The following is a 26915-nucleotide window of genomic DNA, read 5'->3' as shown; positions in this document are numbered from 1 at the left end:
GCAACAAGGATATCTCTTATCATCTTAATTTGGGAAGGTACAGAAAGGTCACTTGATAATTGCCATTTTCACTGCCCCAAAGATGTGCCGCCATGAATGAGGCTCCCTAACTGCAACACAGTGCATGGAGCGCCTTGATATTCAACCGCATTCACCTGGGTGGTGAAGCCAGTTAAAGTACCAATTCTAACAGTGCTGCAGAGGGGTCTACAGATAGAGAACCTAACTGCATATATACTGAGCAAAGGAAGAGCACATACGAATGCAGTCAAGGGAGCCTGATTTATCATCAGGCGGCAGTGTAGCATAGTGGTTAAGGAGCAGGACTCGTAACCGAAAGGTTGCCGGTTCAATCCCCACTGGGACACTGCTGCTGTACCCTTGGGCATGGTACTTAACCCACAGTTGCCTCAGTAAATATCCAGCTGTATAAATGGATAACATTGTAAAGAACTGTAACCTATGTAAGTCGCTTTGGATAAAAGCGTCTGCCAAATGAATAAATGTAAATGAAGAAAAGTTATGTCTCCTTACCCAACCTTTTTTTCCCCTCAAATGAGAATTTTAGGCGATCTCAGGTGAACATTGTAGAACACCTTATAGTTAAACTACAACAAAACGCTAATACATATAATTTTGCTGCAGATGACTTTTCTGGAGTTTATTCTAAATTGGGTCTGGCAGCAGTAATCAAACAAAACACACATCAGATGTGTGCTCAAACTGATCTGGAGGAGCAGCAGCCTGTTCTCCTTCAGTTTCCATGTTTCCATATGGTCAACTGTAGGCAACACATACTACCAAGTAATTCTGAATTCAAAATTTTAATTGATATTGTCGTACACGTTTATCTTGTGTAGTTATAAATCACGCTCCATAAGGGGATCTGCTAAATGACAATAAAAATCATTTTCAGAATAAAAGACTAAAATTAAGTTAAAATGCAAGAAATAACCAGTAAAGTAAGTGAATGGAGTTTGTGTATTTTACACTTGGGGCACAAAGAATGGCTTTCCCATGAACTTTCCTTTGAGTGCCATTGAGTTCTGTCTGTCTCCTTTGGCTTGTGTCTGCCTCGCCACAGAGATAGGCTGCTTACTTCTACAGGCAACAGCTCAAAATATGTGCTTGTTTTGACTTTGAAGAAGCAAAAGTTCCAGACTGTGTCATCAGTCCTCAGTGGGGTATCACTTTCATGCAAAAATGAGTTCAAGAGGTACATGCAAAACAAGGACATAAATAATGAGTGGAACTGAATCAGTTAATCTAAGAATAACCGATTCATCTCCACCATTAATAACGAAAGTCAAGTGCAGAAGCAAAAATAATTCTCACTACCTACTCCTGTATCCTTACATCAACAATTCTGACATTTATCTAGAAAACCAAAAACAGAAAATAAAAAAAAAAATCTTTTGATCACTTTTGTCATCTCAATTGTCCACTAGGGCATGCTGGACAATGATTAATCCTTTAAAGCACTGCCTCGAAAAGGCATTAAATGATGAATGCCAGAATTCCCCAAAGAAACATAGCCTGCATCACATTCAGGGGAAAGCAATACCGTTTTGTTGCTGTAACATACTGCTGCTTTCTCTGGAGGCTGTTGTGTCCTTCAAAAACCGATATAAGCCCTACATAAAAAGTCTGATTTCAGACAACTGAAGCTGAATTTCAAGCAATCAAACAGCAAACCAGCTTAGTTTTTTCCAGCCATCAATACAACCATGACACTTTCAAACATATCTGGGGCCTGGATGCTAATATGGCTGTGATGAGGGTGAGTAAAAAATTTCCTATCACAGTTACTGATCTGCATATGGTTTCACACATTCTCTGATTCAGATTATTATTATGTATAATATATTGTATACCTAGTAACATTTTGTAATTGGTTTAGAATTTATATTAATTTTCATAATCCCTTAAGGACAGACCAGCAAACCTGTTGATCATGGACATCATATTATTATATACCTATACACATATAATATATTATATACCCAGTACTATTTTCTTTTTCGTTTAGAATTTATATTAATTTTCATTCACATTCCCTTTAAGATAGACCAGAAAACCTGTTGATTATTGACATCCCCAAAGCAAAAGAAAGTGGAGAGCGGGAGAAAGCAGGGGATATGGCCATTCGCAGCGAGCCTCCATGCACACTGTACTTGGGTTTTTAAGGTGCTCTCCCATATTCCACAAAGCTACGTACTCCATCATCCTGTCAGCCGCACTATGTGGGACAGTTCAGTAAGTAGGACAAAGAATAAGGGTGTCAATCTACCGATAGCCTGCATCCGCCACTGTGTCTGCCTACTTCCGCCTATGACCTATCTTTATGCAATTTGCTGTCAGCTCACAGTCCATAGTCAGTCGGTCCGTCAATACATTGGTTTGTCTATAATGTCTGTTTGCTGTTGCATAAGTCAATCTGACAGCCGGCGACAGAAAGGCACAAGTGAATGAGTGTGTCACTCGTGCTAGTGCACATTTGCAGAGAGGCAGGATGAACTTCTGGAAAAGTGTTGGGGGGGGGGGGGGGGGGGGGGGGGTGTAGTGGCAGGACCAATTCGGGTTTGCATGCGGGTCGCTAAAAATCCTGCTCAGGACGGTCTCAGTAGCAAAATGCCTACAAACACTAATGAGGCCCACCAAAGGGAAAAAAAACAGTGTTGTAATATAAGTTAGAAAAGGTATAATTCTCAAACGCCTACTGGTAATGGTCTGCACTGATAACATTTGCCAAGAAATGTACTGATGTACAATTGGCCTTAACATATAGCACTTTGAAAATGTCTTGAATGATTGCGATAGAAACTGTGCTGCCTTCTTAACCTAGCAGAGCCATTCCATAAAAACTGAGCAGCATAGTACAATCACTCTCCTCCCAGCACTACACTCCCCTTTCCATGCACCCCCCCCCCCCCCCACACACACACACACACACACACACACACTCATACTCACACTCACACTCACACACTCCAATACTGAAGGGTCTGGGGTCCACAGGCAGGAAAACCATCAGATGAAAACAAGAAAGAAAGAAAACATATTTGGGAGAAAAGGACAAAGATGTTAAAACACACTAGAGAGAGGGAAAAGGGAAGAAAGGATCATCTAGAGGGGGGTGAGAGTTTGCCTGGCATCAGAAAAGTTAAAACGCTTTTGACTCTTCTCCAGGGAAGTACTGTAAGTGTGTGGAGTGCCCAACCAAGATTAATTATGCCAAGCCAGAGGTAGAGAGAAGGGATACTTACTCTGCATTGAAGCCATTGACATGCAAAATCCGCATCTGTTTGACTATGGTGCTTTTTCCAGACTCGCCAGCCCCTGCAATCATAAGCAGACCAGATGGCTATTAGACCACTTGGAGCATTTCTTTTTTTTTTTTTTTTTTTGGTAACAACAACTGGAAAGATTGAGTTGACAATGATCTCTTATTGGTATTTGCATTTCCTCCCATGGTACGCTCTGTACATGCAAAACATAAATGCCACCCCTGTCCCCAAACAAAACCATAACGCCCCCACCCTGATGCCTGATGCCATCTTCAATATTAATAGGTCAGTAGGGGACAAGGGCCTACTGGGCCGCTCTGTCCAACTTTAACCAAACACATTAACTGAGGTACCAAACTCACAGAGGGTAGAGTATTGTTTGACACACTTGAGGATAACCTACATTTGAGACATGCCTATTATGACTCAAGAGACTAAACACACTGAATAATCTTGACTATCTGCAAACCAACCTTGTCCAGCTGATCCAAGTTACACTCTTGAAGCAACCGAACTGTGTTGAGTGTCGCACATTCCTGGCAGTTTAATTTTTTTTTTTTTTAATCTTTTTAACTCAATGTAAGAAATGGTATCAGAGGCAAAGGGGTCCTAAACGGAGAAGAAATCACACAAGTACAGATAAATTAAGCCCTCCTGAAACTCGCTGCTCTACTTCCACTCTCCATCGAGTGTTGCTCCTCCCTATTCAACTGCAAATCCTGAGAGAGGGAGAATGAGGCAGGCAAAGGGGAGGAAAATACCGCTAACCTATGAAAAACAAACATCTCCCACCCTCTCATCACTTAAAAGTGCTTTTCTTAACAATATTTTAATCACTCGGAAAAAGGTCCCCCCCCCCCCCCCCCTTGCATATGCCACAATAATTTAACAAAAACAGGGGTTATAACACATGTACCAGTTTAGCACTTTGGCTACATGTGGTACGCTGTGAAAACCCCAGCTACTGATCATTTTTGTACCAGGACGGTAATTCCTTTCAAACCCAGCACCTCTGTCTTTGCAGTCAGTATATCTGGAACACTGGTGAAAGCTTTACTGGTGCAAGGAATCGTGTTGGGCAGACTGATGCAGAGCTCCCCTTTTGACTTCCTGAAAAGTAACTTGACAGATGATGGAAAAGGCTAAATACATTACAAACGGGAGATGATGGACGACACGATGTGTGACCATGACAATGAGGCTAATGTTCTGTTCATACCGTGAGGAGCAGACACAGTTGCGGTGTTGAGAAACAAAGTTATTTTAATATAATGAAGACAGCAAAGTTACCTCAGCTACTTCCCCACGTCCACCAAACAAGAACCCTGCTGATTGCTTGGACTCCCTGAACTCTGATTGTAATAAGGAAAAGTGAAAAGAATACACTCTTTGGTATATGATTTCAGTTACATTCAAAAGTTAATTCCGTGACAAAACGTATCTTTACTTTGGTCAGTGCCACTACTGTAACTGCCTAAAGTTATATATGCAATCATAAGCGGCTACATGCATATTTCAGCTAACAGGTTTTATATGATTCATCAAAGACAAAATACTTCACACTGTAATCAACTTCAACGCTGACATTTTGCCAAACACAAATTACTAACCATAGATTATGTCCTCCAGCATGGACTGATACTTCTCACTTTTGCCTGATTGGCTGTTGATGTTTTTTCCATCACGCACACAGAGGCATAACTGGACAATTTTGTTCAGCTTCAGGAAGCTCCCAGACTGCATGGCGTCTGCCTTGTGTGTAATAGCTTGCCCCAGCAAGGCCACTCAGTAGCCCACATGGCTGGTCACTGTTAGGTCCCTTTTACTGGGAAACAACTGCGGTGCTCACAGCATATTAAAGTCAAACACCAAGGAAGAGCAAAGAAAACAATATGAACCTTCCCACTAGTGTCAGTGTCTACACATCAACATTAAATCAAAAGTGGCCTCTGACTGACTAGCCCACTATAAGGTACTCAACTAATACAAACATTGTAACTGCACAAAACTTTGTTGCCTGAAAGGCATTTACAAAGCTAATTTAAGATAACTGTATGCTGATAAGACCACGTTAACTGGTAAAGGTAACGAATGACTATAGTTCAATAGGAGCAGGGCACAAAATATATTGGGGGACACTGTATACCTATCAAAAAATGAGTGCAAGGATTTAAAAGATAATAATACCACAGTTCTTTGATGGGTTAATGGGTTTAAAAAAGAATGTTTTAAATACCACGAATATTGATCAAATGTTTAATATAACACTGATGATATAGTGTTGTATAACACACTTATACACAGGCTAGAAAAATGTATGGTGCTACCCTAAAAGTTATTACCTTCACTTGACCCAATACTTTAGCTGTATTAAAACATACAGCCTTATACGTAATCTAAAATATCCTCCCACCAAAGGATACAAACAAAATACAATCCTCCTCAATCACTCCTTGTTTATTCCCAAATTGTTAGTTATTCAGTTCTTCCATTGTTTTATTTACAGTGCATATCCTTTAACATTTTGAACTAAAAGCCTTCAGGCCTACACTTTCCTTTAATCTAAAGACCGACATGCTTAATGTTTCATCAATATGGGTGTTACATGCTCTGCAAACTGCTGCTTTAACTACCATGATATGAATGCCCGAAGTTGTCTGCTTACACTGTAAGGACATTCCAATCACTTCGGCAACTGAGTATACCAAAGCGACATCCAGAAATGCCTTACTTTGAACCACTGCATTGGATATATTGTATTGGTTTTGTTATTTTAAAATATTATTCCTACCAAACACGCCGAAATGAAATGCATACACGAAATGTATATACTGGGGTAACCTTTAAATTGCTTCATCAACTGGATTACTTATTGTATGTTTACAACCATTCATGAAATCTGTCAACACCAAACATAACAGGCTTAAAAATAACAAAAATCCCAACACTGAGAATAACCTATCGATATATGTTAACTAGGTTTTCAACAGTTTTGCAGTACTACATTCAATATCATGAGATTTTCGACTTAGACAGGCCACTGCTTACGGCTAGCTGTGTCGCTGAAAATCATAGTATTCCATTCACATTGTAAGAACATTAAAATCTACGCAAAATTTGTCCTTGTGATGTAAATGTTTCACAGCAGAGACTTACAAAGAATCCGAAAACAGCAATAAAAAAACCATGAACAAAGGGTACCATGACCATAGCCCGCCGTCTTGAATTTATAAACGTGGGCCTGTTCACTAATCAGTGTTGTTCAATTTAAAACAGAAGACTTAATCAAGTTAGTAATAAACACGCATGATGGCAACCACAATAGCTTACTGATTTTGTCTTCCATGACAATTTTTCGATATTATGAGAAACAAGGCATTTGATGCCACGGGCGTAGTGTCCTCTTTTTCGCTGCCCAAATTAACCACGACTTCCTCCCATACGGTAACATTCGAAGGGTGTGAGCATTTGAAAGCACACGAACAATGACCAAAATACAGCAAGTTTGTTGACTGCTTACATATATCAGATGCGTCAAGACAACATAGGCCTACATTCAAGGGTGGTTATGACAAGATATGTTCCAAGGAAGAAGGCAATGGCCATGACAACGGCAAAAGCACTGTAGATCTCACTGCACGGAGGACTCGGTATGATGGTTAGGATTAATAACTTATACCAAAACATCCACAGACAGCAAACGTGAATGCATCTTGCCTGCGGCAAAACCACAAATAATCCTGCTAATCTGGGACAGTGTAACCCTTTTTAAAAAATCTGAAAATCAAAGGCATGACGTACATAAGGGAACTCGATACAAAACGATGGTGCGAACTGTTTGATGTCTTTTCACGGCCTGCACAGCGTGCGTTAACATAACGTCCACATTGCTCCTAACATTACAGGCATCACACAAACGCATCATTTCCTCTTAAGATACATTTAACTAAAACAAGGAACACTTCAAATGCTCAGAAGAAACAAATAATAGAGAAACACGTACACACGTCTCACCTGACATGTAAATAAGACATATTTGACTGATAATGACAGCTGCCATTTATTACATTAACTAATATATTTTGTCTATCATGTATATTCAACTATATGTGACAAGAAAGTTTTGCATTTTACAAACATACCTAGTAGTAGTAGCCGGTGCGTTGCTCGGTATATCTGTTTGTCTTTCTGTAGCTGTTTCTCTATCTTTTTGTTCGCTTCTCTCTGTGCCTTCTCCTCATTTCGCTGGTCTTCAGTCTTACTGTTGCCCAAACAACCCATCTTCCCAAAAACCCAATAAAAGGTTCGGGGAGGGGGGGGAGGGGAGGGGGGTGATTAATAAAATAAATAAATAAATAAATAATCCTAAATCCCTAGATTGGCCCACGAAATGAACACCTTGACAAGGATGTGTGACATTTATATAGCGTTGCAAATAAAGCAAATACACTCTATAAATAATATTTCCACAAGTCAAAATTTAAATGTTATTACGACTGTGTGTAATAATTTAGTGCAGATCTGTGAGAAAGGTTGGTAGTACTGATGACGACACCCGGGCCGCCCTCTCAGACGATTATTTTCTATTATTATTATTATTACTATTATTATTATTATTACGCAGTGGAGTATGTGATACACTATTTAAATTTGGACCTGCATCTTCAATTTCCTATCTGAAGACATAAAGAAATTGTTTCGGGATTCCCACGACGTCTTACTGAAGAACAGAAATCCAAGCAGGATTTAGCAAATTTCTCGTCGAGAATCCATCAGTCACACAAAACAAGGATTCTATGTATTACTGTCGCTAAAAAAATAAACAGTTCAATGACCGTCGTATTTTTCTGTTTTTTTTTCCAAACCGTCTTCCACCACACGGAGACAAGCAGAGGGAGAGAGAAAGGGAGGCTGAAAAAATTAAAAATAAATATTTCCACTAAAATGACGACATGTGGATCATTTTGACTGGCTCTCGTTATAATGTGATTCGTTTGAAATCCGTAAAAAAGATCCCGTTGTTCCCACCGAGTCTCTGATGTTCTGTTTTATTCCCAGAAATTATTTTATTTTTCCTCCTCCTCTGCGATGATGGTTGCTTGCAGGGCTTGTCCAAATCTAAAAAAGGCCCTTCTCTGTCTTTTTTCTGTTGCTGTAATTTGTATTTCTCCTCACATCTGTAAGCCTTCCAGTTGCGGGCACCGATCCGTCTTGTATTTGTTGCGATTCCTCCTATTCAAGCGAATTTATGAAAATCCGTCGGTATTTTCCAGTTTCTTGCAGGTAGAGCCTGCTGTCAGTCTCAGCTTTGTATTCCTTTTGAATTCGGATGGCAGATATACATGTGCATATAGATACATGAAGATACGGCGGTTTATAAGAACAAATCCCACTATGACAGCAATTTCTTCATTGACAGGCCGTGTCTGCTTCTAAATAAATGCGAAAAAATCGGTTTCGTTGGGGTATTATTTGCTTTTTTCCCCTTTCTCTGGGAATTGTACATTGAGATAGATAGCGTTGAAGAGATGGGGTGGGGCAAACAGCTCTCATTGAACCCTGGGAACGACCAGCGTCTAATCACATGATTGCCCAAAACGTCAGCAAGTTGCAATTCTGCAGAGAAAAGGCGCCCTCTTCAAAGAAACGAGAATATATGCACAAGCAAACAGTGACAGTACAGTGACCCCAAATAACTGCCAGTCTACCTGCATTCTTTTTCTTATTTACAAAGTGACGGTTTGCTGTTTATTTTTTTAAATAAATGAAATGGCGTATGCACCATATAGTTTCATTCTGGAAATAAGAGAAAATTTGATCTGTTGAATGTGCTTCCATGCTACAGTTTCTTCCAAACCTGATGCAACTCAAATTTGTAGGAATGAGCTACATATTAATCCATATTAGCAAAACAAATATTAAATTGTCCATAGCAATTTCAACAGCATTTTCACTACTTTTTCATGGACTTTATTTATTTATTTATTTTGAACTGGTGCAATTGAAGTAACCAAACCCACTCCAGCAGGCTACAACTGCAGACTGCAACAAATGCCTATCCAATCCCCTGGTGGCTTCATTGCACAATCCACAACTCCACAATGGACTAAACCACAATTATGATATTTTAGAACCTGGCACAACAAGCTTGACAACAAGGAAAATCTGCATTACCACATCATTCCTAAGCATTGTAGCTGCTGTCACATTCACTGTACTGTAAGGGTGTACTAAACTTAAACCTCATAGAAATTCATCTTCATTCATTGTGAACGTGAACTGTGTGTGCATGTAATAAAAGTGACACATCTAATTAATGTCAATGTTTTTGCCTAATACACTTGCATGCAGTCAATTACAAGGAACCCCTTTCTCACAAATACTTTATATCAATAGTGGAATTTCTGTTGGTCATTTTCCCAAGCTAATGCCCACAACTGTTCAAATTTGGGTAAATATGTGTTTACAAAAGGCATACAGAATTTACTTTAGGCTATAATAGGTGGCTCCAAGAAATGGCGGAGACCAGTTCCTTCAGTTCAAATCAGTTCAAAACTCCTGTTTCCATGTAATTCACTGTTAACTGCTCCCTCACATACTGTATATATCACAGACATGTCAGTTTCCCTCAGACACAGCAGACACTTTATAATTGTGTATCAGATAATCACACACTCTGTTCTGTGGTATGAAACCGGTACCGTTTTAACCCAGCTGACCTTATTCACTCATGTCATGTGCACACCCTTGTTAGGTACATAACAATCCTGAGTATGTGCAGTATGCACACACACACACGTATGTATACATATACATATATATATACATATAAATAAAATACTACTGTCAATGGCTATTTAAAACAGGGTTTCTGCAAAACATGCACTGCCACCCTGTGTCCACAAAATGTAAGTGCACATTACATGAAATAATATTAATAATAACAATAGTAATAATATCAATAATTAAATTTGTTTTGTAAGTACTTATCTACAACTGAAAGCACTTGACAGAAAATAATGCAGTGTGCACTGAGTGAGTGAAAGTAACAACAATACACAGGGGATTTATAAAACGGAGTACGCGGCACAGTAAAACAGGAAATAAAAGCTGGTACTAAGCATAAAAATAAGATCAGATAAAATGACATGATAAAACAAGCATAATTATGAAATGATATAAATTCTTACAGGAACCCTCGAACAGGAGTAAAGAAGGGTATAATGGAAGAGTTTACAGACAAGTTAAAAAGGTGAGCCTTCAAAGCACTTTTGAAACTGGCTGGTTTCTGTATCACTGATAATGTATGCCTGAGAAGGGTGTTCCCAAGACAAGATGCAGAAAAGGAAAAAAACCCAGTCTCTCTACAGAGCAGATACTGTATATGTGTGTCTTTTAATATTTAATATATGTGCTTTTACCCTTAAAAATCCAATACGGTAGAGCAGCATATAGGTAACACGACCGACCTGCCATCACTAGACTTGAGACTGCATGTTACACTCCCCTTGTGTCCATCATACATTTGCACCATTTTTTGCAGAGGGGGAAGAAACTGTCTATGTCCCACCACATAACACAGGTATACAATCAAAGACACCATATGCCTAAACTACTTTCTCACACCAAACAGTATTAACTCTTGTGTGGGGACAGGCAACTAGGATGGACCACTGGCTACTTGGCTACTTTCATTCCACGGGTGCTACCTGGTGTTCCAAGTTCAGAGGAGATCATTTACTGGATCAAGTCCACTCCATCTCATTCTCAAAGCAGAATATGATTGGCTGCCAGAATGGCACTAGCACAAAAAAAAAAAAAAAAAAATCTTACTTTCGTCTTGCATGGGAGATATATTAAAATAAGGACTGACTATAGCCGCAGAAGCATTTCAAAATATTATGGCTAGGATAATGGTTGTATTCAAGGTAACAGGACATGGACTGCGTGTCAGACAATGTGCTGAGAGTGTTCACAACTTTCACAGCAAAATACAGCCTGACTTTCATTATGTCCTTCACTTTGTGAATGTGTTTCTGGTACGGTACATCTGCATTAGCAGTTAGCTACATCAGAGAAAAGGAAATCTGCATTACCAGTTGGCTACTTTAGAAAAAAAAAGCAACTCCATAGAGTGGAGCAGAGCAGAAACACTGTTTAGCATCACAAGTTTTTGCTGTGGTCCTAGTTCTTATCCTCCTATACTGGCATTGGTGCCCTGTCATGTCACAACAGCACTGCACTTCTGCTATTTGTCTTATTTTGCATCAATCCCTCATATTTCCCATTTACCATTTTAACTCATCAAGGTTCACTGCATCAAGGTTCTTGCAGAATCCACCTGCCGGGATGCAGAAAGGTAATCAAACACTGACAAATGGGTAAATTGTCTGATGTGTTGCTAGCCTGCTCACCTCATCCGTGCTTGATCACGTGAAAGCCAATGGTGTGTTTTCATGACTTGCTCAGAAAGACAGGTTTTTGTGTCAAATGCGGTCCATCATTTTTGCATCCCAGGCTAATTCAGAATTTTACCGAACAGCAGTCAAGAAGACCAAGCAATCATCACAAAAAGTGGGGCTCATCTGTCATGCCAGCTGCAGGTCACTATCTGACTCTACTACATGAAAAATGTAGGTTGTCAGAGTCTGGCACATATCAAAGGTCTTTACAATGTGCACAAACTTCAAACCTTTCTCTTAATTACACAGACAAAGCAGACATGTACTACTAATGCTGATAACATGACAGAATATCATTATCCGAAGAATGATCCCCACCATATCAATTGTTTTTTAACCATCGTAAATAATCAGTTTTGCCCCTGTGCCCACTTTCACATCAGCCTAGCGTTAACACAGCCTAAAACAGAGTGGAATCCATGTCAGGCAGCTGATCCACTGCATGCAAAATATTGGTTGTTTTTCAGATGAAGAATAACAATTCCTGTCGTAGTTAAGGGACACTTTTCCTTGGGCAGCTACATTGAAATCATGAATTATGCTACTAAAGATTTCAGTTTTTTATTTACGTGAAATGTTACTGGTTGACACCTACTGCATATACAGTACTCGCCTTTAGGTGTGTTTGGTGTAAATTCACTCCAGGATTGGAGAACTCTCATCAGAGTGTTACAGAATGACCAAAATTCATTGAAAGACAGCAGGTTAGGGTTTTACAATTTTTATTTGAAGAAAACAAAAAAGATGTGTGTGCTTTTCCACCGCACATGGGTTCATGTTGAACTTCAATGTCCATCAAGTCTACCAAAAGGCATTAACAGCATCTAAGCTGTTATTTCCCCCTGCCATTTTGAAATTAGAACGCTATGGCAATCTAACTCTTCAGCTGGAGTGTTCCGGAGTGCTCAGAGTGTGGAGTGCTATGAATTTATGAATGGCAATTCAGAAGAAGCTCGCAGATAACGAACAAGCAGAGTGTGCTCAGGCACACTGAGGATGGATTTACGAACACACTCACTGGCTTTATTACTTTGCACAGAGGACTGTGGGTCCATTGCTTAGCGACAGATGTCGCATTACACTCCAAAACATGAATCATACATTAATTAGAATTTATATCTTCACTGGTCATCTCACCGAAAAAAAAATATTTTTTTGTACACAAGATTTGACCAAGAATGGGGATAATTAAAACATAGATATAGGTGGCTAGCTTCTTAAGAGAAAACTAAATATACAGCCTAATGGTTTGCTCCCTAAAGCTGGGCCTACTGCATTACAATCCTTTGTCTTTGATTTTCCCACTAGATCAGAGGTTTTCAACCTTTTTGGGGCTAAGGTACATCAAAGGTCAAACCAGCACGTCAAGGCACATCAACTTCGATTCGATTATGAAGAATGTCACACACATAACGCATTGGGTTCCTCAAAATTCCACGGCACACTTCACTTTGCCTGGCCGGTTGAGAACCACTGCTCTAGATTGTCAGAATCAGAAGAAAACACGCTTTTCCACTCACTCACAACCTACTCTTACTGTAGCTGTACTGAAGAACTGTGAATAAAGAAATAGCTGAAATTTGCATGTAGCATGTGTGCATTTATTTACTATGAGGTGATGGAAAGGTTTTTTTTTTTATCCTGGGGAGGTATTCTGTTATCTTTATTACCATCCTTATTAATCACTCAGAGGGTAATAAATAGCAACACTCAAGTCAGATCAAATCAGGTCGCATTTATTCAAATCCAAACATATTTGACTGTTTCTGCCCAGTAATACAGAGTTCACATGCTGCACATATACTGCAAAAAGTCATCCTCTCAAAAAGTGAATGATATGGGTGTGCTTACAAAACAAACATGCAGTAGAAAGTTATGTCAACTATGGGTTAAAGTAGGTATATGTCAGCAATGCTTATATTGCATTAAAAATTCACCCCCAATACCATCACCACCACGTTTCCACCCAAGTCAATAAGTAGCAGAAGCACCTTTGGCGACAGTTCCAGCTGTCAGGTTTTTTATGGATAAGTCACTACCAACTTCAAACACTGGGATGGTACAATTGCCACACATTCAAAATTTGGTAGGGAATTGTTGATGGGCAGCACTTTCAAGTCTTGGAAAAAATGACAGCAGATTCAAGTCAAATTCAAGAGTTTGGCTAGGCCACTCAACAATGTTCACTTTCCTCTTGTTAAGCCACTGCAACGTATCTTTAGCCTTGTGCTTTGGGTCATCGTCCTGCTGAATGATGAATTTTCTTCCCAGTTTCATGTCTTTAGCAGACTGAGCCAGGCCTTCCTCAAGGATTTCCCCACACTACCCCTTCAACCCTGACAAGCTTCCCAGTCCCTGTTGTGGAGAAGCAGCCCCAAAACGCTGCCACCACCATCCTCGAAAGCAGGGATGCTGTTAACAGGGTGATGTGCTGTGTTTGTTTGTTTGTGCAAATTTTTTAACATCTGACATCTTTTTTCCCCCCACTACGGTGGCTTTCCTTCTGCCATTTTACCATACATGCCAGCTTTGAGGAGTGGTCAAGATATTGTGGACTCAGAAACATGTTCTCACCTCAGCCACTGAACTCTGTAGTTTTTTCAAAGTCACCCTTAGCCTCAAGGTGGCATCCATGACCAATTTACTCCTTACCCAGCTGCTCAGCCTGATCTAGGCAGTGTTTGGGTACATACACCTTACATTTTTTTGATCATCTTAACCTAAAAGGGATATTCTGTGATTTCTATTTTGTTTAAACCCTTCTAATCTGTGCATTTCTACAGATTTATGCCTGGGCTGTTTTGAAACCTTGGTCTAGATTATTGAATCTTCATTGAAATTCACTACCTGACTGCGGGAACTAACAGAAACAGGTGTGTCTGTTCCAAAATCATATGAATCACTGTTATCACTGTTATTGCACAAAGACAGCAGATGCCATACACACACACATACACAAACACACACACACACACACATATATGATTGCAAGCGAGGAAACAAAACATTAAAATTGAGGAAGTGGGAGTATAAAATTTCGGAATGCACTGTATACCTTTCCTGGGCTGAATGGATGGTGAATTGTTCTGCAACAAACACCGAAAGGTTAGTCAAGGTGCTTCACTGGTGTGGCCTAGGTGACAGACAATTACAGGCGACTAGAGACATGTGTATTACACACTGTAGTGACTACAGGTGATGGTCGGCCACTGATGGTTTTGGACAGTTGGGGGTCTGTGTCTTCAGCTTTACATAAAGCAACATAATGGTTGGCCAGGAAAGCCCCTGGGTTACATTTAACACCTACTGAACAGGAGCAAGCTAAGCAGTGGTTTCTGGACAAGTACAGACTCCCTAACGTCTTCTGTTTGCAACCCCAAACACTCCAAACAATCCCGCTTTGAACAAGAGTCTAGGTAAGCATTTCTAGGCTGCGCTGAATTATTGAGGAAAGGTTTCATACACCCAAAATGGATATGAAAATAAGTAAAATGTTGAGAAGAATAAACTGTTCAATTGAATATTCAGATTTTACAATGATACAATTAAACTGATTGTGAGATAATTTTCATTTTAATGTCATTAATTTCCTGGCTGTGCATTGTTGATATACACTTTCACCCCATGTTTATTTCAATTTGGTCAGGGTTTTCTCAATTAAATTGTGTCAAATTAACCAAAATATTATCAGCAGTTTATCAGGTTAGGAGTGGAAAGACACTGGATTTTGTTGCTGATTCCTTCCATTTGATTTTAGGTCATTTTGCTTTTTTGGATATTTTTTCCATTAGTGAACATGCACAGAACAATCTTTTTAAACAGGGTGTACCTGTGTTCTGGTTCTGCGCCGTGACACGTGTGTTAATAACAATGTGCTCTAGCAGTGCTCAGAGCCAACACTTGAAAGTTGTGCTTGAGGGCCCATAATGTGTCAATACATAACTTAAAAAAAAAAAAAAAAAACAACGAAATCAAGAAATCACAAACTGAAAAATTAAAACTTCTTTCACGAGGAAGAAAACATGTCCTCACACTCCTCATACAGTGTGCAAGAGGACTGTCAATCATTTATATCACACTTTCAATGGACATTTTCTCAGATAATATTTCAGAACTGGCTAGTTAGCTACTGTCGGCTGGACTTGTTTGACAGTTGAAGGCACTATACAGTTCCAGAAGCTTCCACTGAACTCTCAAAAAGCAGAGTGTAGATTTATGGTTGGAGTTTATTTAAAATATCACTTTTGACAAGGTGCGAATAAATGTGAACCTCACATTTTCTGTCATAAAATGTATTACTTGTCAACAATGTGACTTTGTTTTCTGCTAAGATAATTAGATTACGGTAACATTTAAAACATCTGTTACATCATGTTTTCATTTCCGTTTCAGTCCATTTATTAAGTAACAATTAATCAACCAAAATGAACAAGCTCACAAACTCACTTTTGTCACTTATGCATTTGTAATACACCATACATGTCAGAATGCAGTATGGATTGCAACACAATATGGATGGATATCACAGTGTTCATTCAGAAACAGAAGAACTTTCTTGGTTTGCATTGCAATTTTTAAGTCAAATTATCATTTGATGTCTGTTGTAATAGGTTAGATTTCTTGCATGGATACAGCGTATTTCCCCTCTCAGTCCTCTCAGTCTTCAATCTCCCTCTTTCATACTAGTCTTGCAAAATTACACCCGCAATATAGTGAGTCTGATTTTAATGCCGCAAAAATCCCGGGCAGTCAGCTCAACTGTTTTTAGCAATCTGATGTCTGCGCAGTCTGCAAAAATACCAGCAGCACCAGGTTTGCAATTTACGTCCCGACTTTAGTAGAGCTAGCCCTCTGCAGGATGGTGGTGGGTGGCGGTCAAAAAATTTAGGGAGTGGTTGTGAATATTTGGGACACAGTGGTATTTTGGCACAGCATAGTAAGCAGTTTTTTCATTCGGATTTAAATCAACTGAGACCGGGCCAGAAGTCCAGCACAATAACTACCCCAAAAACTTGACAGGGGGCATTGGATCAAAATAATGGCAAACTATGAGAGAAGTGGGAAAGGCATTTCCCTTCTGTATGAATGGCGATAACCCATCCAGCAAACACTAAGACAAGGACAGCCACATACAATACAAGTATGGTTCAGTCAAAGTCACCTCACAACCCCAAAAGTAGAGAGCAAGAAATTTATCAACTGATTTCTGCCTTACTGTGTGTTTAACCCATTCCCCTTGTCTGTACTCTGTACCTTTTTTTTGTGTAAAGGTGACGACTGCATCTTGAAGGAATCTTCCAAGGGGAAGGCTTATTTTCCAGTCAGTTGTCAGTTCTCCATGCCTTACATGAGTTCACATAGACTGTGCTCACAGGCACCACACAGTCAATTTACGTTGTCATTTATGTAACTGCCAGGTGGGCATTAATAGTGACTATATTCTCCCACTTTTTCTCCTCTAGTAACTCAAGTGTTTATGCAAAAGGACATTTGAAATAAACCCTTATTGAGTTCCAATTATGTTTGATTGCCTTCGCCTTTGTAAAAAATTACTTAAAAAAAAAAAAAAAAAACATCCAATGAAAAACTAACCCTTATGTTACTCAGACGTCATTGTCCAGGAGTCATGTGCTATTATTGGCTGCAAGATGAACATCCTATGCATGAAAATAGAGCAATGATGACCCAACCAATACACACAAAACTGCTATAGCAAGGTTCATGGGGTCATCCTCATATAGCTATTGCTAATGTGTTCACACTGAAACCACAGCCACTCAAACTGCTCTGTGGCAAGGGCAGTAATACAGAATTGTTTCCCTTTATTATCAGTTTCATAGGTCCATAATTTCATTGTTTATGAGCAACTGACCTTGATTATATACATTTACATTACATATTTCAAACAGTTAAGACAACTATGTGCTTTCTTTTCCCAGAACGTGCACACGCACACACACGCACACACACACACACACACACACACACACACACACACACACACACACACATGCACACACATGCACACACATACACACACACACACGCACACACAAGCACACACAATCACACACAACAAACATCAGAATCACTGGATGAAAATATTTTCTCCAAAGCAAGGAACCAGAATACTTTATAATGCTGTGTGATGTGACAACTGTTTTTCATTCCTCAAAATGTTCATTTCAACAATGCTAAATGTCCTGGTAAGTAGAGCGCAGCATTAAGTCCAAAATACAATCAGTGGGGTCATACAGTACAAGTGGCCATGGTAAGGAATACCCATATAAACAGGTGAATGCATATGTGCAAGCTGAAGTTGTGAATTCAGGTGAAGTCTTAATTGCCACTTGTGTTGTTATCAATAACAACAAACTAGTTCCAGAACATATGTCCTTCAAATATTGTTTTAGCACACGTATTTTGTAAACTAGTAAGTCCTTCACCTCATATTGTCTGATGATTATCTCAGTATTTTGACTGTAAATACAGAGTGCAAAAATATTTCCTTCAACTGCTCCTCCTAAATCACCACAGAATAGAAATGCTGAAATTCAGTTCTGGTGTTGGAATCGAATGTGCCCGTATGGAACCTGGCTTGGATTTTAATGGCTAACTTTAAATCAGTTATTTTAAATTCCAATAGTACAGCAGCTTGAGTAGTATTACTGTAGCAGTTGGGTTTTCATAACACTAACAATTCATAGTGTAATCCGAAGGCACAAAAATGCATATGCACTAAACATATATATGCATATGGCACTTCTCTGCGATGAAATACACTGCTCTTTGTAATAGAATGAAAATATTTTAATGAAATTATTTCATATTTTGTGAATATATACTTTTGGGTAAATACTTAAGCCAAAATGGCTTGTTGCTTCATTAATCCCTGTCAGTATATTTTGCTGGGAATCTTTTTGATGAGTATATTTCTATATATATATTATGAGTCCGTAGGATTTCAGGAATCTCAAACTGAATAAAAGACATACTGTCAGCATTAGCTGCTCAAAGTGTTATTAAAATGCATTCTCTGTTCCAATGGGCTAGAAGAAGAGCAACCAATGGAAGCAAATTGCACATACCTCTACTTTTCCACAGCAGGGGACAAATCTGGCTAGACTAATATTACTAATTATTGATTATTAATATCAATTATTAATATTGAAAAAATATTCTTCCTGCCAGGATGTCAGGTCCATAATTACATGCATGCCTTTAAACTAAATTATTAAAAATTATGGGGTTGACTTTGTTATTGTTCACTCTACAGTTTAGAATGGAAATAACTGCACATAGACTTAAATAGCACTTAGTTAATGCTGTGCTGTTTGGGTAAAGAACACACTACCCTGTCAGTTAAACCCTTCTGTTGTTTCTTCATTTTTCTGAGAAATGCTGAGTGCATTTCTGAACCACATGACAAATTTAACAAAATTGTACTGAATTCCTCATTTGTCTCAAGTGATTCACACCATCAATACTAACTAGCCTACATATTTACGCCTGAAAAGAAAATAAGCAATGGTCAGTGTGGCATGCCATAATAAATTACATATAATAAATAGATAGTAAAGGGTCTAAAATACCTTTGAATAATATTACAAACCCCATAACAATAGGTGTGCAACTGCAATATTAAACAGATTGGACAGATCCTGCAATATGGACAACAGCCACAGGGGGGCACACTACAGACACATCATGAAACTATGTGAGATCAGACACATAGACTGTTTATATGGATTCTCCTTTCAGTTATATTTTTGTAGGGCAGATGAACATTAACATAACATGTGAACAGGGAACAGAGAATGGAATGTGAGCACCATCCGGTAGCTACACGGAATTGGTAATTGGGATTCCCACCAAAGACAATTTTGGTTAAACCAAGTTGGTAAAGCCTTCTACATCGCAAAAATGAAACAGACAACAAGAAATGAGCAGGGCACCCTCACCATTCATACAGCCTTACAATCTAGCCAAGCACCATTTGCAGTAATGTAATGTTACCACTGGCCTGTCCGGCCTGTATTGACATGGCTGCATCCACTGAAGCCTGACAGAGCTCTTTATTTCATGTAACCCCAAATGAAAGCTCAGGCACAATCATTTAGAGCAGGACCTCTTAACCTGAGGTCAACAGACCTCTAAGGGGGGTCCTTAAATGGCCTTTAGGGGGTCTATGATCCAGGTCCAAAATGTTATCCATTCTTCATTTTCCTCCCGTTTATTTTAAAACTCTCCATTCTGAATTTTTTAATGTCACAAAGGCATTGTTTCACTTCAAAGAAATGTGGGGTGGCAAGGGGTGCTATTGTACAGTACATGATCAGGTAATGTACAATCATTATTGTCACCATGTTATGGCATTTAGAATAGTTTCCCATTGACAAGAGTTGAAGAAATCAACAATTTAACAAAAACCACACCTCAGATATGTTTCGTATGCACAGTTGGCCTAAGCTTATTCATTTCACTTTTGTACATTAGTTACTGCTTTCACATACACCTTACACACACATACACAGCACAGGGCCTGTGTGTATGTGTTTAATATATATGTTTAATAAATATAGCTTTTGCCAAATTCTCAAAGGAGTCTGTGATCCAAAAAGGTTACGAATGACTGATTCAGAGGGACTGTGCAGGTCATACATTTTCGAACTACAAAAGGTAACAAAGTGCCATGTCCTCTTTATGCTTCCAATTAGAAGCACGAACCTTCTCAGAGCAAGCCTGACACATCATGTCTATGTGAACATTTATCAATATGTGTATACGTGTTTTAGATTCAGATATTGTGGTCTCAATATAACAACAAAACTGGGTTTTTGTGTTGCGGGGAATATTAAAAAAAGCAGAAGAAATATTCCAAGACACTGTGAATGGGAAATGCCAAAATGGGTCTGATTTCACATGAAATGGCTTTTTATTTTAAATTGCATTATTTAATAGTTATGCATCCAATGAATGTAAGATATGATGTAACCTCCAAGATATATCGTCATGTATGAAATAAAGAATAAATATGATGTCAAAGACATTAGCAATTCAGTTCCATTGACTGAATTTGAAAGAACCAGTCAGCTTTTCAGCTTCCCATTCATGTCCATCACACGGCTCAGTTTGCAGGAAACTCAGTCAGTCTTTTGCTATGGGCCTTTGCTAAAACAAAAGAGCGCTTGTGAGGGCTATAAAATAATTTCATGCACATTTAACCCCATTGGTCAGTTCCAACTCAGTTTAAGTAACTAATAATAGCAAGGAAATTACTTAATTATGGATACTGCTATACTTTGTTCAGACTGGGATTATTAAATAATGTCTGATTCACAGCAAAATGAGCTTGGAGTGTATGCATCTGAATGCATCCTGTTGTCACATGTAAGAGTTCGATTTTTCTGAAGAAGGGCATGGAAGGGTTTGTTTACAGAGTGTAAACTGTAGGCTTTGGATGATCAAATCAAGGATTCCGGCAAGATACTGAGCATAGACAGTTCTAATGACCTTTAACATAATTAAAGTTATCAGAAGTAGCCGCTGTTTGTGAAAGAGAGGTACCTATTGAAGGTCAATGTCTATATAAACTGAACAACTGAACTACCAAAACTGTACGATGAAGACACTACAAGTATCAACTGTTAGTGGCAATGCTTGTGACTTCCATGTTCAAAGAGACTGGAGTCATAAGGCCTTTGAATGTAATCTGTATGAGGCATCATGACATTTACTATAGGCGGTGCCTGTAAAATTAAGCCAGGTCCTATAAGCAAATGAAACACTGCCAGGAAGAGATGAATTTATAAGTTTGCCCTGTAATCTCATGCATTTGCAATGACCCTTATATTGATTTCTAAAAGATGAAAGTAAGTATTGAAACTTAATTCCCTTAACAAAAGATGCCGGCATTAGGGTACAGCTCCACAATACACAGTACAGGTGATCCTGCTAAGCTTCCATCCACATGACTTGCCTTTCCAGGGATCAGCCATCTGGTCTCTCTGACCTATCAGACATCTTTGTGATTGACAGGTCTTGACGAGGGATTAAACAATAATGCCACTGTGGGTATGGGCCGTTTTTCTATCCACAGCACTAGCAAACAGGGCCTCCAAAAAAGTAGGTATTTAAAATTTCATGCCAAGCACTGAACTTGGCTCCCTCTCAAGGCGAACCTACAGCAACTCAGCTCCACAGCAAACTAATGCAAGCCGATCAAGAATCTGGTATATTTCTCTGGGGTACGTGGACATACCTCTGCTTCACCAAATAGCCCACAGCACCTTGAGAGGAATCTGTAGTAATTCTGGCGTCACAGCACCCCACGTACACCCATTCCCAAACAATGCTTTGATCATCTGCCTCCATGCCAGGGGACCTCAACAGCAATCCTAATTAAAGGTAGGCTACAGCTGTTCCTCTCTGATTTTGATCTTTGACCACTGCATTCAAAACCTTTACGGAAACAAGTCGTGAGCTGTGCTGTAAAATCATACACTCCATGCTTGATTAAATTCTGAATAAATTTATGCCTATACATATACATTTGTACATATACATAAACATATACATTTTCATTTTAAAATTCATTGAATGCCTTCCAGATGCTGTGTAAATGGCTTATCAGTGTACATAGAACAACCTCTGTATTGACATTTTTATGATAGAGTGAACTTCCCCAATAAAGTAGAAACAAATTAAAAAACACACTTGTGGAGGGTTAATGTTTAAAGAATTAATGTCTAATTTTAGAAAACATCCTTTTCCAATAAAATATTATTGAAAAGGGTTTTAAAACAATTGTAATCAAGTGTTGTGACCTTGTAATGCTTTTGTTCCTGTACTAAGAGCCAGACATGGAAGACCTTGGCCGTGGCTTTGGTAGACCATCCCACGACTTACCATACATCCTCTCTGAATGTGTCTCAGTGTCACTGGGGATGAACAGAGAGGGCACGAGAGAACCTCAGATTTTTACATCCTCTGCTGCCCTTATGACGGTCATGATCCCATTCTGTTTCCCTGACTATAGGTCTTGCCAGTCTGTCTCGTGTTCCATGCAGTTTTGCACATTTACGCACAGTTTAGCCTATGAAGCTGTCTTTGTGCATCTAATCGTCTCCTCCTGCTTTTGCACTGTTTTTGAGCTGGGACTCCCTTGTGCTACAGAGAAGGAGATGAACAGAGACTTTAAATTCCTCTTCCATGGTTTTTAGTGAAACACTCAGGCAATATGCAACATTAATTTTTATTATATTCACAATTCATAATGTTGCATGCACTGATCAGTTGTAATTAGTCATGGTTTGCACTGATTTAAACACACATGAATATCTATCAATACAATTTGGGGAAAAAAAATACACATTTTTGGTCTGGAAACTCATGAGGTAGGAAAGTGATGCTCAACCTTGTGAAGGCTGAGATGGAAATGTCTAATACTCCAATAATGTAAGGGTTAGAATTCTAGTATGAAGGTCATACAGTATAATTCTAATGAGGGCTACAGTGGTAAAGTTTGCACTTCCACATAGAGAGCTGTTTATTTAGAGCCTTCCATGCCTACAGCTGTGCTGCTTTTGTGTCATCATTGTGTAACAATCCGCATTACTTGACTGTATCTAACATTGCTGTTCATGTTCTGCATTTTGCACTGTTTCTAGAGGTTTTCTGTGCTAGCAGAGTAAATGGATATCGGAGGTATATTGAGTGACAATACTGTGTGAATTGGTCTCCTGTATAGTACATATATACAGTACAGTAGGAAAAGTGCTTCATGACAATGATCTGAAAGTATTTTCCAGTGTGAGAATGATAAGGTGCAATGAACAGAAAAGAGTCTGCCATATGAGTCAGACTGATACTGCTAAACACTGTTTCCCTAAACTGAGCCATTTTAAAATCCCCATACTGTCTGCTCCCCTGACACAAACGATGATGACACAGATAATGAAATTCATGATGAAAATGACCTTTTAGAATGTAAGGCTACATTTTTTCCCACATCTGAACCAAAATCTTTGTTCTATCAGAAAACCTTTCCCCTCTAAAAACTACCATTATATCTATGATATACTATTTAATAATATAACAATATACCATTTAGGACCTATACCCCTCACTGTCATCACATCACCACTCCAAGTGATCCCCTCAGTTCATCAAAGCACCAGTTGCCACAGTTGACCCAATACACTGCAACACTAATATTTAATTTTAAGTTTGATAATCCGCATCTTTTCCCTGAATCCTTTAGAATTGGCAATTCTGCCACATCCCATACATCTCGAATGTACAGTATGTATGTAGAATACAAACAATTTCATATAATGTTTCAGCCTGTAATGATTCAAGTCACAAGCTGAGAATGACAGCCATGTTTGATAATACAGTAAATTCAAACCTGTGATGTAATAAAGGCTAATATTAGAGAAATTTTTCTCCTCATTCAAAAACATCTGTTTTAGTCATCTGTTCACCACAAATGTTTTACATAAGCAGGCGATTCGAATTGCTCAGCAAACGCATTGTAAGTTTCTTGGAAGACTGTGGTCATGAGATGTCTGTGTAGTTTTCTGGGAAATATTACATTTTCATGTATCACAGTTCACACTTTCACCATTTGTCTGATATAATACATCTCTGATGACAGATGAGAGACAAGAGACGCTTTCTGAAAAGGCTTTAATAATATCATATAATTTTGTCAATTTTATTGAACAAAAAAAAAACACATTTCAATCTCTAAACTCTTTCCACATTTGACGTCAAAAGGCTCACTTTATTCTTATTTTTTTTTCTTATTTTGAAAACTTTTCTGGAAATTTCTGGAAAACAGCCATTCTGAACTTTGCACAAGAAATGGGAATCCATGGGCCCACCTGTGCAATCCATAGCAATGAATACAATACAGTTCTTTTCCACTGAAACATCGATTTCTGCAAACTCAGACTTCTTTTAATCAATTCCATTAATCAATTCATTCACACACATTGTTACCATCAAGGGAGTAAAGGAAATAAATCATCTTGCTGTGCTCCAATACCTTGGAAAGGGACAAAAGATCAACAGAGCAAAGCAACGAAAATGTAAGGCCTTTATGCAACCCCCACCCTACACACACACACACACACACCACAGTAGACTGCCCTAACCAGCAGATTGCCCTAACTGATAGCCCTCATGACTGGTGTATTTTGGTCACAGAGCCCACACAGTTCCCTTCCTTTGTGTCAGTGAACTGCCCTCCTTTCCTTGTGTAACTTATTAATAAAAAAAAGAGGGCCATCTTGTATAAAGGCAGCAGATTAAAACCTCCTTGTGACACTGGTTTATCACACCATCTCAGCCTCCTTACTTCCAGCCTCTCGGATGCTGGATTACTATCCTTTTAAATTAAGTAAAGAATATGATACCAAGAGAAGACAAGACAAAATGTCCCACTACTTCTCCTTTATAAAATGGAAAGCTTCACTTTCACTTCACTTTTTTGCAATCCAGATAATATGTGCTTCCCTTCAAACTGACCTTTTGTGTATATATAGGGAGAGACAAAATGGTTAACCTAATACCTGCAGTTTGTCTGAATAAAATAAAAAACATCAACTCTTGGCATCAGCCCATTTAACTTCCATAAATGTTTGTCTATGGAATTGATTTTTGCAATTTTTTCAGCCTGGCGGGAAATTGCAAAGCTCACAAACATGTAGGAGTCAACATAGTCATGTGAAAACAATCCTATAGGACACTCTTTGTTCTACAGATGTGAACTTGGAAGAACTTTACGTTACTGTTAACGTCTGAAGCAAGCAACCCTGCACAAATGAAAAAGCTGTTGATTTTGTAATGTATAAAATCATGTCTTTTGAATATGATTTGTCATAAACACAGTATTACAGGTGATGAATGAGACCTCAGAATATACATCAGAATGAGTTTGTTTTGGTTAAAATTTAGATTTAGAAATCACAACATGAATAATCTAAGTAAGGAGATGAACTATCAACTAAATAAAACATGCAAATATATTTATTTTTAGTTTTGGTAATCACCCATCATCAGTGCTGTTGAAAATCTGTATCCTGACAGAGGAATGTCCCAGCTATTCATCAAACCTAGTTATGAATTTAATCAAATGCTGAACAACTATCTGCTTAAAGATTTTGTTCAATACTGTTGGTGAAATTAAGAAAAACTATCACATATGATGCAAAAAGGTCCTGGATATTGTACATGTTTTATATTCAGACTTTCAAAACAGCCCCAGTGCAGGGTACAAAGTAGTAGCTATCTGACTGTACGCTTCAGAATTGGGATATCCCTAAAAATGGTGGCCACTTGTAATTCTCTCCAGCTTTGACAATCACCACCATGCATCTGTTTACTGTGGTATTGCACTGGTACCACATTATAGTTAAGTGAAGCATAACTCATATTACTCACATTTACTATTCTGAATAAATGAATGTTTGAATGGATCCGCCTCAGATGACCGGCTTCAAAACTTGAACAGGGCTCCTAATTGCCAACAGGCCACATATTCCCCATGTAAAAAGTTCTGTGCCAAAAGTAAAAGCACACAAAATCATTGCCACAAGATGAGCACACATTTGTGTCGTCTTTTTTGTTTTTCTTCTCGAATTCCCAAAAAAGAACACTTTTAAAAGGCAGCCAAGTTTGTTCATGTTAACTGAAGCACAGCTTTTCAGCACAAGTGTCCCTAAAGATGAATTAGGCACAGTTAACTCATAGACTTGTCCTTAGGTGCACAAGAGTAATGTCAGAAATATTGTATGATTTTTCAAGGAGGGTCCCTGTGCACTCATTGTCTTTCTCTGAGAATGTCTGACCTCAAAAAAGTTTGAAAAGCTCCTGTTCTAAGAATGTGTTTAACATAAATACCACAGTGAACACACCACTTTGTAGCTGTATACCTTGTCATATTTAAACACCTCTAAGTGATACTCTGATGTTCATTCTTCTGTTTCACTTAGTTACTGCAGGGCTTTATTTGCATCTCTGAAAGAACATGTAAACCTATAGTAACTTGCAAACCCACAAGGGAAATATACATTATACAGAAGTATACATTTCCCTTCAAGATTTTTCTGACTGGTGAAATATTAGTATCATGTAAGGTAGGGATTTCTTCAATTATCTT

At 38.6% G+C, this 26915-nt stretch overlaps 1 protein-coding gene across 3 annotated transcripts in view; it reads right to left on the bottom strand.

Annotated features, from left to right (window-relative positions):
* Positions 1-26915, bottom strand: part of gnas (GNAS complex locus) — a 67953-nt gene that overhangs the window by 38750 nt on the left and 2288 nt on the right. The window contains exons 1-3 of one of the 3 annotated variants that reach the window (XM_036531445.1): positions 8009-8838; positions 7430-7568; positions 3267-3339 (exon numbers count right to left, since the gene is read on the bottom strand). In XM_036531445.1, coding sequence (XP_036387338.1) covers positions 3267-3339; positions 7430-7568 — 212 coding nt within the window. In that variant the 5' untranslated portion in view covers positions 8009-8838. Of the gene's footprint in view, positions 1-3266; positions 3340-7429; positions 7590-8008; positions 8839-26915 lie in introns of those variants that run through there. The other 2 variants (XM_036531444.1, XM_036531442.1) reach the window with 2 other exon arrangements.

Source organism: Megalops cyprinoides, chromosome 6, assembly GCF_013368585.1.
Source record: "Megalops cyprinoides isolate fMegCyp1 chromosome 6, fMegCyp1.pri, whole genome shotgun sequence".
NCBI lineage: Eukaryota > Metazoa > Chordata > Actinopteri > Elopiformes > Megalopidae > Megalops > Megalops cyprinoides.
This window is presented reverse-complemented; position numbering and strand designations above follow the sequence as displayed.